At 36.0% G+C, this 12,868-nt stretch overlaps 1 protein-coding gene across 1 annotated transcript in view; it reads right to left on the bottom strand.

The window, feature by feature from the left end:
- The window catches only part of epas1b (endothelial PAS domain protein 1b), a 56,246-nt gene that overhangs the window by 28,813 nt on the left and 14,565 nt on the right, over positions 1-12,868 (bottom strand). Inside the window, exons 2-3 of the mRNA XM_051125427.1 lie at positions 5,853-6,043; positions 427-578 (exon numbers count right to left, since the gene is read on the bottom strand). Of these exons, the coding sequence (XP_050981384.1) occupies positions 427-578; positions 5,853-6,043 (343 nt within the window). The remainder of the gene's footprint in view (positions 1-426; positions 579-5,852; positions 6,044-12,868) is intronic.

The following is a 12,868-nucleotide window of genomic DNA, read 5'->3' as shown; positions in this document are numbered from 1 at the left end:
ATAGAGAGAGATAGAGAGAGAGTAGTGAAATATGATCTGGTGGACATATTCTTGTGATTCACAAAGATTATGGATCTTTAATCTTTATCATAATAGCAATTTATCAGATAACAAATAGATAACAGGCCACAGTTCTACAAAACAGCAGCCATGTGCAAGGAAGCAATTGGCAAGCATGAGATAAGTCCAAGAGCTTCTGCAGGGGTACGAAAAAAGTCACACATCCTTCCTCCCATACAGTGCTTAAAGGAAACGGGCTTGTGCTGTGGTTAATAATGGCATCTCGTCTGCCTATGATTAAGTGAACCCAGAGGAAATAAAAGCCAAACAGACAAACAGCTAATAATAACAGGACCAAAGGTGAGTATCTGTCTGGAAAGTGAATCATTTGAATGTGTACGTTACTGGGCCAGAGTTCATACTCACCTGTGTGAGACCCAGGAATTTGTTGATGTTCTCCGACAAGAAGATCATGTCACCGTCTGATGTTACCACGCTGATGAAGCCACCCAGTGACTTCAGATACCAACTGTCCATCAGTCTGTCGACGTCAGTCGTCTCTGTGGCAGAAGCGCAGCCTGCAACGGGGCACAAACATGAGAGTTTGAGTATGCATGTGTGCATGTGAGTGCGCGCACACTCGCTAGTCTCGTTCTGGCTCTTAAGTCTCTGGCGGACGTCCAAAATAAACAACAGCAACTTCATCCTGCTACTCCGAACCCTCCCAACAACACTGACCTCCCTTCTGTTACTGCCCTCAGCTCCACACACACACAAACCAAATACCCACATATAGTGACACACAGACACCCACAATGTCCCGCTGTTTGACGGCACTAAATCTGTGGAGTCTTTCAATTTAAAGAGACAAACGCCAGCTGTTATGTGGAAAACCCACATCTGTGAGAAACGTATGGGAAGGGGCCAATATTTGTGGTTATGCTTCTCTGACGATCATACGCACTTTTGGAAAAATACACAAACTTACGCAAGGCAATGTAAAGATACAGTATATACGTAGCATGTGCATCTCATGCGTTCATTTTTATTTCTGACGCATAAAGCGTTAAACAAGTAGCTGATAAAGTCAAGCGATCATTTGGCAAAACCAAGATTCCCACTCGGTTGGTGATACCACCATCGATATATGGACAGGGGGGGACTTTGGTTGAATCCTGCAGTAGATCTGGCAGAGCTTCAGGAGGGAGGTGGAGTGGCAAGGACATGGAGAACAGAGAGGCTCCACGCTGGGGGGTCGGAAGCCTGTGATTGCTCCAGTGTGCTTCCTCCAGATAAGAAACTTTCTCAAGGCCCATTGAGAGCCCAGGGCTGGATTTGGGCCGAGCCTAGAGGCCACGGCCCCAGGAGAATTGGAATTACGTCTTTGAAGGGGTTCTTGTCCCGCGGCTTTTATTCTGAGATGAAACAAAACTGCACCCAAATTTGGGGTTTCAGAAATTGATTATCTGGAAAGAAGAGTACTGATCTGAATACATCTGTTGCTGATAGACATGTGTCCGCAAGTGCATATAATCACCTGAGCTGTGGAGATATTGATATTGACTACTGATATCTCAAGGTCACGCAGAACATCTGGTAACGCTTTTGCCTATTGAGATTACAGAATGGTTTGCTTTACATAATATGTGCTGAAGTTAATTGGGTGTTGTTAATAATGTAAAGCAAAATGAAACACAACAGAAAAAACTAAATACAAACACTACAAGCACAACCCAAGACAAAACATGTCAACAAACCAAAAAAAAACCCCCACACAAAATAAAAAAAAAACACAAACACAAATCACAACCTAAAACAAAACACATGCAAACACTAAAAAACAAAAAAAACACACCAAACACACCAAAACAAAATACAAAAACACATCAAACAAACAAAATAAAACACAAAAAACAAAACACACACACATGCAAAACCAAACCAGAACAAAATACATAAACACAACAAAATAAAACATGAATAAAAACACCCCACCCCCCAAAAAACACACACAAAACATAACCCAAAATAAACACAATAAACAAAGAAACAAAAAATAAAACACAAAACCCAAAATAAAACAACAACAAAACACAAGCTAAAACAAAATACATAAACGCAATAAACAAAGAAACAAAATCAAACACAAAAAAAAAAACAAAACAACAACAACACACACACAAACACACTCACACACACAAAACACAATACATAAACAAACAAAATAAAACTCAAAAAACTCAAATAAACCCCCCAAACACACACACCCAAACACACACCAAAATACATAACACAATAAACAAACTAAAGCAACAACAACACACACACAAAACAACCTAAACAAAATACATACAAAATAAACAAACTAACGCCCCCCCCCAAAAAAACACAACACAAAACACAAATTACATTACACAAACAAACAAAACAAAAAAAACATACAAAAAACAAACACAACCCAAACTAAATATATAAACACAGGCAAACAAAACACAAAAACAAAATAAAACAACATACAACCCAAAACAAATTACATAAAGAAACAAACAAACACAATAAAACCCCCAAAAAACTTGCCCCCCCCAAAAAAAACAAACAAACAAACAAACAAACAAAAAAAAACACGAAACACGCACAAACACACGCCAAAATGCATAACACAATAAACAAACAAAAACACACACACACAAAACAACCCAAAAAAATACATACAAACAATAAACAAACAAACAAACAAACAAAACACAAAAAACAAAATGAAACATGCAAAACACAGCCCTAAACAAAATACATACACACACACACAAACACCACAAAAATTCATAAAACAATCCAAAATATAACACAAAATTATAATATAACAGAAAACACAACAAAATGACCCAAAACCAAACCAAAACAAAAACTTTACAGACACTAGCTGTGACATACATCTAAACACCTTTGGTCTCTGAACTTTGAACAGACTGAACTCGAGGAAATGGCTTCTTACTGATAAACATGCCAACAACTATTTCCGCATATAGTTTTCAGCCTAAAGATGACATGCGCTTCAAAACGACATGAAACGACCATGTTTTGTTTTGGCCTATTTGTACGAGTATGTACTGAATCATAATTGCAGCCACAGCCGCGGTGAGTCACTGATTTCAACGAGATTACATCTCATCAACGATTATTTCATAACATACTTTTTCGAGCCGCCCAGAGACGAAAAGAGCGAATCGGTGGGCGAACGAATCAGCTGTTAGCATCAGTGCACAGGGACTATGGATCTTATATAAAAGGTGTTTCCCATGCACCCTCAGCATAGCTAGGGTGATGGCGGGAGGAGGAGGAGGGATGGATGGATGTGTGGCGCCAGGGCTGGCCTGTGTTTTGGCTGGCCTGAAACGGAGAGCGCCAGCCTTAAAGAAAGCACCAATCATGCTTCCAGCACAGAGCGCACAGACCTGCTGATAACACTATCTGATGTGCCATCTCATACTGACAGGGCTGCTTTTCAGTGTCTCTTTCCCCTCCCTCTCTCCCTCCCTCCTCCCATTTCTGCATGTTGCATGAACATGAACATTTGACTGTCATGTCACTTCAAGTCCGGCAGCGCGAGTCTTTCGGTTGCTCCAAACCGAGGTGGATTCTGCGTTCTGACTGCGTACTAATTGTGTTCCCTGTCCTCTTTACAGTGTCTGTGCAAACACAGAATGGAATGTTGAATGCAGGGGCTCCTTTGTCCAGCTTCCGGAGAGTCTAATTTTATAATAAAGACACACAAACAATACGAACACGCTCACATCCTCTCAAAATACCTGTTCTGGTCTAAGAAACTTTCACAAGATCTGGAGCGGAGCATTCGGTCGTCATACACTCACCCTCGTGTTGTCTAAAACCCCAATGATTTTCACAAAAAAAATAAAAATAAAAAATAAAAATAAAAATTTGCATAATGTTTTCATTTGAATGCTATAGCGGAGGGAAATATTTTCAGCAATAAATTCAGAATTAAATTTCAGCCCGTTTCTTCCATATGACTTTAGAAGATTTGGCAAACAGCACACAACAGGGTTTTTATTAACTAAAACCTAAACACTAATATATATATGTATGCTATATTACATCAGTGATACTGTGTAATGTGAACAATGACACATTTTTAATAGACTTTATGATACTTTTACACTGCTATGATGTGCTTTTTACACCTTGACAGCCTGAATCACAATCCAATATTGTCAACATCTGACCAACATGAGAGAAGAAAATAATTTTTATGTGAACTCTGCCTTTAACACTTCGCACACATTCATATCACTTGAAGCTTGCCGTATCCATTATTAAACATACTCTGTAGGTTTTCATTAAATTGTTGTATTCATCACATGCTGTCTTTGATTTATAAGATTAGCACCTACAGCTAAACATAATTAACCCAGACACCGTTACAGCAGGTCCAATATTCACTAACGAAATTATGTCCTCACATAAAGCGCCTCCTCATTTGTATAATACAACAGTAACTTTAATGCTGTCTGACATCACGACTAAACATTTCCTCATAACAGTGCAGGGCTAATGATGGTGAACCCAGATAAGAGATCAAACTAGAGCTTTAGAATTTGATTATCAGCACACTGTGTATTTGCAACACGACTCTTTCTTTGACGTGACGTCAAGCTGAGTCGCATGGTCTGTGATGTTGTACTAACAGAGGAGTCACCCGTGTGATAACCTTTAGCAAATTGCAAATATAACTATATAGACAGCAGCACCAATCGTTGTATTAACATTGTATTTGCTCTTTGCTTTGTTATCCACCAGATTTGATTATGGAAATAGTATTTACTGATATTATATTACAAAACAATATAATTATTTTAATTATTTTACATTTGTAAATAAACATTTAAGCACATAAAAGTTATATAAAAAGTTGTAACATAGTAAATTAAAGGCATTTTCAGAACTAGTGATGCACAAATATTAAAATTATGTCCGAAACATAAAATTATCAATATTTTCATGCTTTGGCTCATAACTGATGAATGGCAGATATTAAAAATCTAAATTAAATAGGTTTTGTCAATGCCATATTGCCAAATCTATGCTAAAATGCCCAACAATAATAATAAATAATAATAATAATAATAATTTTGCTATTTTATGTTATTTATTTTTGTGGATGAGTTGGACCACATAGTGAAGGAAAAGCATGTGAACATCTTCAGTACTAGGGATACACAAATATTGAAATAATAACATAATAATAATAATAAATAATAATAATAAATGTTTATTATTATTATTTATTATTATTATTGCACAAAGTAATGCACAACAATTATGAAAATTATATAATTATTAATATAATTATTATTATTAATAATAATAGTAATAATAATAATAATTATTATTATTATTGTTGTTGCACAAAGTAATGCACAAATATTAAAATTATAATAATATAATATATACAATAATCATCATCATCATCATTTTATTTATTTATTTATTTATTTATGTGGATGAGTTGGACTACATAGTAAAGGAATGCATGTAATGCACAACTATTTGAATTATAGTTATAATAATTTAGCTATCTATTTTATTATTTTATTATTAGTATTATTATTATGATAAATGGTAGATTTATTAAAAATCTATCATATTTTGTCTTAAAAAATAGAGTGCTCTAAAACTAAAATCAACAAAATCACTAAAACTAAAATTAGTTTTTGTTTATGTCAAATCAATGCTGTAATGTCCAAACTTTTGCGTATATTTTATATTTAATAATCTAATATGTTTGTGTGTTTTTAATCTAGTCCAGTCGCACATGTGGATTTGGATGCGTATACCTGAAGTGAGGATTTTGCGTGTCCGCAGGTAGCTGATGGCCAGTCTCATGATGGACGCTTTATCCAGATGTGAGCTGATGCTGTGTGGGAGAGGCAGCTGGCGGGCAAGTTCATAAAACACCTCCGTCTCCTTACTGCGCCTGCAGCGTGCCGCATCTCGAGATTTCTCCTTACGCCGCTCTGAGCTGCACCTACATGCAACAATATGGAAATATTGCCTTAATTAAAGCCACGCACTTGTTGTATGATGAAATCTAAGAAAATACTGAAAACGTACTCTGCAATGTGCAAATACTTAGGACAAAAAGGCAAAGAAAAACTTTTAAAGACCTAAATAAAGGTAAACTGTTCACTCTTATTTTTCCCTGGAAAATCTAGTCACTGCTCTGACATTTTTTGCTATTCACCCATAATAACTAACAGTTTTTTCTGTTTGCTTTTCAGCTAACCTTGACATGCTTTTGACAACTCACCCTGATATTTTCTCATGCTGTATACAAATACAGACATGCATTTATCATTTCTGGTGAGGTTTCAGAGAATAACAGTCTCTTTGTGCCCTTGACAGTCTTTCTCATTCAACTCCAGTCACTCTTGCAGATTCAGACATCAGGCCCAAAAACTGAGCCAATGGAGAAAGAGCCAGTGTCCGGCAGGTGCGAATGAATCCACACACACACACACAAAAGCACACAGATATCCTTTTAGAAATACATTTTGCCTTAAAACAAAACAGTTATGTCTTTTGATCAACATAACAGTAGAATCAGTCCGCTGGATTAGTGGTTAATAAACTTACAGTAATAATGACACTGCAAAAGCAGCTCTCATAACATTGTATTGCTTCATTTATTCTAGTCAGCCCGAGCTGTCAGCAGCGGACGGGTCAATGCCAGATCTCAAGTGGGACATTCCTGGCTGGTTCAAGTGCTTATGGGAACGATCACTTATAGCTACATCCTGGATTTAATAAACAAAAATATTGTCCCAAATTAGAACACATCTGTTCCATGACAAGACATTATTTACTGAAATTAGAAGTTTCTATTTATCTTTTTAAATGTTGGAAACTCTGACTACAGATGTTCAGAAATCATCATCCATCAATCCAACATCAATCCAGGACAAAGATGGTATTAGATTAGCAAAAATAACTAAATAAATAAACTAGAAGGTTGAGATAAATCTTCAAATTGAGTTGTATTAATTTATTGTGATAATTCAAGGACAGTGGAATTTATTGCTACAACTGTCATGTGATGTAAAATAAAAGAACGAAATATGAAAGAAAATTAATATAATAATAAATGGGACAGTTAAAGTCAGTTAAGGAGACCAAAAAAAAAAAGCTTGAGAACTCAGAATGACAAACAGAAGTGCTAGTTGTACACAGAAAAGCAAATCAAGTTATTCTTGACCATTTTTGAGGTTAGTATCGAAACCCGTTTCCGCCACTGAATAAAAAATTAAAGGTAATTGCCAGTTCTCTCACAATTCTGACACTTTTCTTGCAAAAAAGTCACAATGATGAGTTTTTATTCACAATTCTAAGAAGAAAAAAAAAAAAAAGGGAAAAAAAAAAAAAAAATTCACAATTGTGAGTTTATATTGCACTTATGAGAAAAAGGTCACAATTGTGAGTTTATACACAATTCTGACAAAAAAAAAAGTCACAATTGTGAGTTTATACTCGAATTTCTGAGAAAAAAAGTCACAATTGTGAGTTTATATCATAATTCTGAGGGAAAAAAGTCCCAATTGTGAGTTTATATCACATTTGTGAGAAAAAAAGTCCCAACTGAGAGTTTACACTCAAAAAGTCAAAATTGCGAGAAAAAGGTCAGAATTGTGAGATAAAATGTTGAAACTTTTTTTTTTTTTTTTTTACATTTTTCATTTAGTGGCAAAAACGGTTTTCCATATAGTTTAGGACAGTTAAAAGAAAAAAAAAAGAAACACCAAAACTACTGTGGAAACAGCTTAATCTGGATTAATCATTGTTTTATGAATGCTGTGAATAATAATCAAGCTATAAATCATTATAGTCCCTGTTGTGTCTCCTAGCATGTATTTGTTTTTCAAAAAAAGACCTAATTTTGATCCTCTGCCAGGTCACAAACAAATTGCTCTTCATAATATATCAGAAACAATACTCCTGTCCCCCTTCCTCTTGTCCTATTTAGAAGAAAATAAATAGGCACTGGGCAGGTTTCCATGGAGACCGTGTTGAGGAGGTTGACGTCCACTTTTCCTGTCCGGCATCCAATAAGACAGCAGAGGACAAATGCGCAGATATGATGCAAACTGTGTCAATACTTGTTTCAATGGCCGAAGATCTTTTATAAAAATGTCGCTTCATAGTACCTTACAGACTAAGGTGATCCATGCTCAGCCAATGCTGGAATAAGTGCTCACGATGAACCACTCAACATCTTTAATACAAAGATGCCGCTAGCACAAGCATGTCATACACAATCTCATCCACAAAAGTAGTCAGTACATTCAACCATTTCTTCCCGCACTCAAAGTAAATGTCGTGCATGTGTGCCTCATACACTCCTTTAGACTAAAGGTAGAGCTCTCTGGATGAACATGTTCAGGTCTGAAGTACAGATAGTCTAGTGCATTGTTATTGCACGGAGTCAGAGGATACTGCAGGACGTTAAACAATGGAGATCCAGCGCTCATTCAGGGCCTAAAACTGTCTAGTGAACCCTCTGAACTCTTTGTAGCAGACACGGATGTCTACAGGGTCTTATTTAACCCTACAAGACCAAACCACCACCAACAATGGAAAACAGGTAGTGAACTGAAGAATAGCTATTGTCACACCAGAGATTACATGTAACCCATCATCTCAAGAGTGCTGAACATGGCAAACGGTGATAGTTTCATTTTCTTACTCATTTTACCAGATGTCAGGTTTTAGCGTTTACTGAAAACTGATAGAAAAATCACCAGTTCTTATTTTCATGAGCTACTGTTGTTCATGGTTCTTAATACACAAACTGTGGTGGTACATAATCAAAAGGTACTAATAGTGTATGCAAACTTTAGGTACTTATATGTAGCATTTGTGGTAAAGAAGGCACATAGTTGTATCTTTTAGCTTTAGTAACTTAGTACCAGTCCACTGACAACTTTCTATCTTCTATCTAGTGTAGGAGATATAAAGGAAAGGTGGTGTTTTCTTGCCACTGGAAGGATTTGCTGATACTTTAATGCTAAAATGCATTTCAGGAAATAATCTTCCGATGCATTCGGTTGCCATGACATCCTTTCAGCTAAGATGAAGAAATGGTCAAAGGAGACGAGCTGAAATAAGGTCCATTTATTACCGCTAGTAAGATGTTTTGCTGTCACTGTAGACCACATTCAGATTTGAATAGTACATAAAACTTAAAGGAATAAATGAATTAAAAAAAGAAATTTGCTGAACGTTTAAAGGAGCAAAAATTGACAGGTAATGTAACTCACCCCCCTTGTCATCCAAAATGTTCATGTCTTTCTTTCTTCAGCCATAAAGAAATTATGTTTTTTTTTTTTTCTCCATATAATAGACTGATATGGTGCCTCGAGTTTGAGTTTCCAAAATGCAGTTTAAATGCACCTTCAAACGATCCCAAATGGGGTTGTAAACGATCCCAGTCGAGGAAGAAGGGTCTTATCTAGCAAAACAATCGGTTATTTTCATTAAAAAATACAATTTAAATACTTTTTAATGTTAAACGCTCTTGTCTTACTGTGCTTGGACTGTTTTTTCTGGTTCATGTCAGTTAGGGTATGTCGAAAAACTCCCATCTCATGTTCTCCCTCAACTTCGAAACTGTCCTATATCACCATTATACCTTTTTTGTTAAGGGTGTTTGATCTTCACTTCGCAAAGACTGTGTCAGTACTTCTGCAGCGATGTAGGATGATTTTGAAATGATTTTTGAATTTGAGGGACAAAATACGATTGGAGTTTTTCGACATACAACTGTCTTGAGTCAGAATACACAGAGTTCAGGGAGTGCAAGACAAGGCGAGCGAGACTAAAAAGTCTTTAAATTGCATTTTTAAAAATGAAAATAATCAATCGTTATGCTAGATAAGACCCTTCTTCCTCGGCTGGGATCATTTACAACTGCATTTGGGATCGTTTGAAGCCGCATTTAAACTGCATTTTGGAAGTTTAAAATCGGGGCACCATATCAGTCCATTATATGGAGAAAAATCCTGAAATGTTTAACTCAAAAAACATAATTTCTTTACGGCTAAAGAAAGAAAGACATGAACATCTTGGATGACAAGGGGGGGTAGAACATTATGTGTAAATTGTTGTTCTGGAAGTGGACTTCTCCTTTAATAACACTGCAGGCCATCTCCAAGATGAAGATGAGGTTGTTTCTTCATCAGAACAGATTTGGAGAAAATTAGAGAAACATCACATCACTTGCTCACTAATAGATCCTCTGCAGTGAATGGGTGCCGTCAGAATGACAGCTGACCAAAACATCAGAATATTTGTTTAGAACTGCTTCTTTTGCATGTAAACAGTGCTTGATTTGTGCATATTTATTTCCTGATTGAGATGAGACAACCTTTTCATTGGAGAAAGCAATAAGGATAGAGGACTCACACACACAGTTTTTCACTTCACAAGATGTTAATTGATGAACTGGAGTCGTGAGGATTATTTGTTGATTTTTGTGATGTTTTTATCAGCTGTTTGGACCCATTTACTGCAGAGGATTCAGTGGTGAGCAAGTGATGTAATGCTAAATTTCTCCAAATCTGTTCCAATGAAGATACAAACTCAACTACATCTTGGATGACCTGAGAGCAAGAACATTTTCAACAATTTTTCTTTTTTTGGTCAACTATTCACTTTAGTTTGAGGATCAGTTCCCACTATTAATGAACTATTAACTATGAATTTGCCTCAAACTCCTGATTTGCTGCTTATTAATAGTTGTTAAGTTTAGTTATGGGGTAGGATTACGGGATTTTAAATATGGTCATGATGGCAATATGATCAACAGTAAAATGGGTCCCACTTCATATTAGGTGGCCTTAACTACTATGTATTTACATTTAAATTAATCATTTGATACAACGCACTTATTGTGTACAATCATGTTTTTACATTCTACTTAGATTTTTAAAAATACCTGCAAGTAAATACATCTGCAATTGATTTTTGTATTTACATTTATAATTACACTGTTGACCCATCCCTTACACCTTAACCCACCCTTAAACATACCCATACCACCAAACCTGTCCCTAACCTTACCCGTATCCCACCTTAATAGAAGCAAAAGTGTTTAGCAATACAATATGAACACAATAATGACATTGTACTTATTTTTTGATGCAAGTACATAGTAGTTAAGGCCACCTAATATAAAGTGGCACCGTAAAATGTGTCTCATCAAGCCATATGTCATAAACTTATATGTATATACTTATTCAATAGCTATGTTTCCATCACCCTGTTTTTATGTGCATTTTGAAGTATCGCATATAATAAATGAGTGATGGAAACACCAAATTTCGAAAGGAAATTCCTTAATTTGCAAAATTATTTTTTTTTACGCTCACTTGAGGTGGTTTTTAATGTGTGCAAAAAACAGTCAATAAAGGGAGATGGAAACACATTTACCGAGTTAATTCCTCTATGTGCATCAAAAATGTCATGTGACTTTGCACTATGAGACGGCATAATTTGACAAACCAGTATTTGAAATGTTGTTATGGTTATTTTTAAATGATATCTGTTATCAAAGTATTTCCTCCCACAACTGTCTTACACGACTGCGTTCCCAAACACCTCTGTAAACTATGACCGCTTTTATTGTGTTTCGTCTGCTCGCTCTGAGACGCAAGTAATTTGTTATATATGCAAATGATTATATTCTACTTTTCTTAGGGATATTTAGTGCCAGTTTATCAGGAAGTGACAATTTTGTTCTCTTTGAGTCATTGGATGGAAACAGTGCTTATTCGCAAATGTTTTTTTCCAGTTTTTTGTCCATTTGTCCAACTCTGGATGGAAACCCAGCTAATGAAACTGTATATATTTATAAGTGACACTCATTTGAAGTGTAATGGGGATTAATTTCAGCTATATTGTAAAAGGTTAATGAACAAGACCTGTCCATAGGTAAAATAATACTAGTCTAGAAGAGTAACTGGTTCAATTCAGAGACCTGGAGCAATCTGAACAATGTTAAGCAGGCATGATGCAACAAGTAACATGTCTGTTTACACTAAAAGCAAAAATGCTGCACTTTGCAAATCAATCTCAGACAAACTGAACATAATTGACACTGTTGACATGTGTAAGGATGTTGAAACTATTTCTCCTGTCCCTGCTTGAAACGCAGAGAAAATTATTAAGAAGACAAAATTCTGTAAAATCTGTCGTCAAAGTATTTCTGTGTAATTGCACATTCAGTGTGACGTTAAAATCCTGTTGGTCAAACATAATTTTCTTGAAATGAGGTCACAGCAAGACAAAACTTCCTTACATATGATTGCGTTTCCGCTTTCCTGTCTTCACATGTCTGGAAATGGAAGTTCAAGCAACAAGTTTAGCGCAATGGCACCTTAAGACGTAATGTCCACCTAAACCACAATTAGGCTCCATTTATTAAAAACTAAGCATTAGCAATGCATTCTAATTTTCAAGTAACAGGGTTTATTTTCTATTTGAGATCACTTTGTAATATCACTTGCACCTTTGTACTTGCGCAAACAGTAACATCAATTCCAACCCAACCTGAACAACAAAAACAAACAGTGAAACTCAAAGCAGAGTATCCAACAGAACTATTCACATGCTGCCGAACCGTCCCAACCAAGAATTCAAAGTATTTAACGCAAGAGCGATAGACGTCAACCTGTCATGCGGACGTTATCTATTTCAGTTTGACAGATGAGCTCCTGTATGAGATTCCTGAAGTCACGCAGCTGCAGCTGAAATATGAGCTGCTTTCGGATCCTAACAAAGCCGCAAATAAATAGATTAA

Source organism: Labeo rohita, chromosome 13 (assembly GCF_022985175.1).
Source record: "Labeo rohita strain BAU-BD-2019 chromosome 13, IGBB_LRoh.1.0, whole genome shotgun sequence".
NCBI lineage: Eukaryota > Metazoa > Chordata > Actinopteri > Cypriniformes > Cyprinidae > Labeo > Labeo rohita.
Note: the sequence above shows the minus strand (reverse complement) of the source record. Positions and strands in the feature narration are given on the sequence as shown.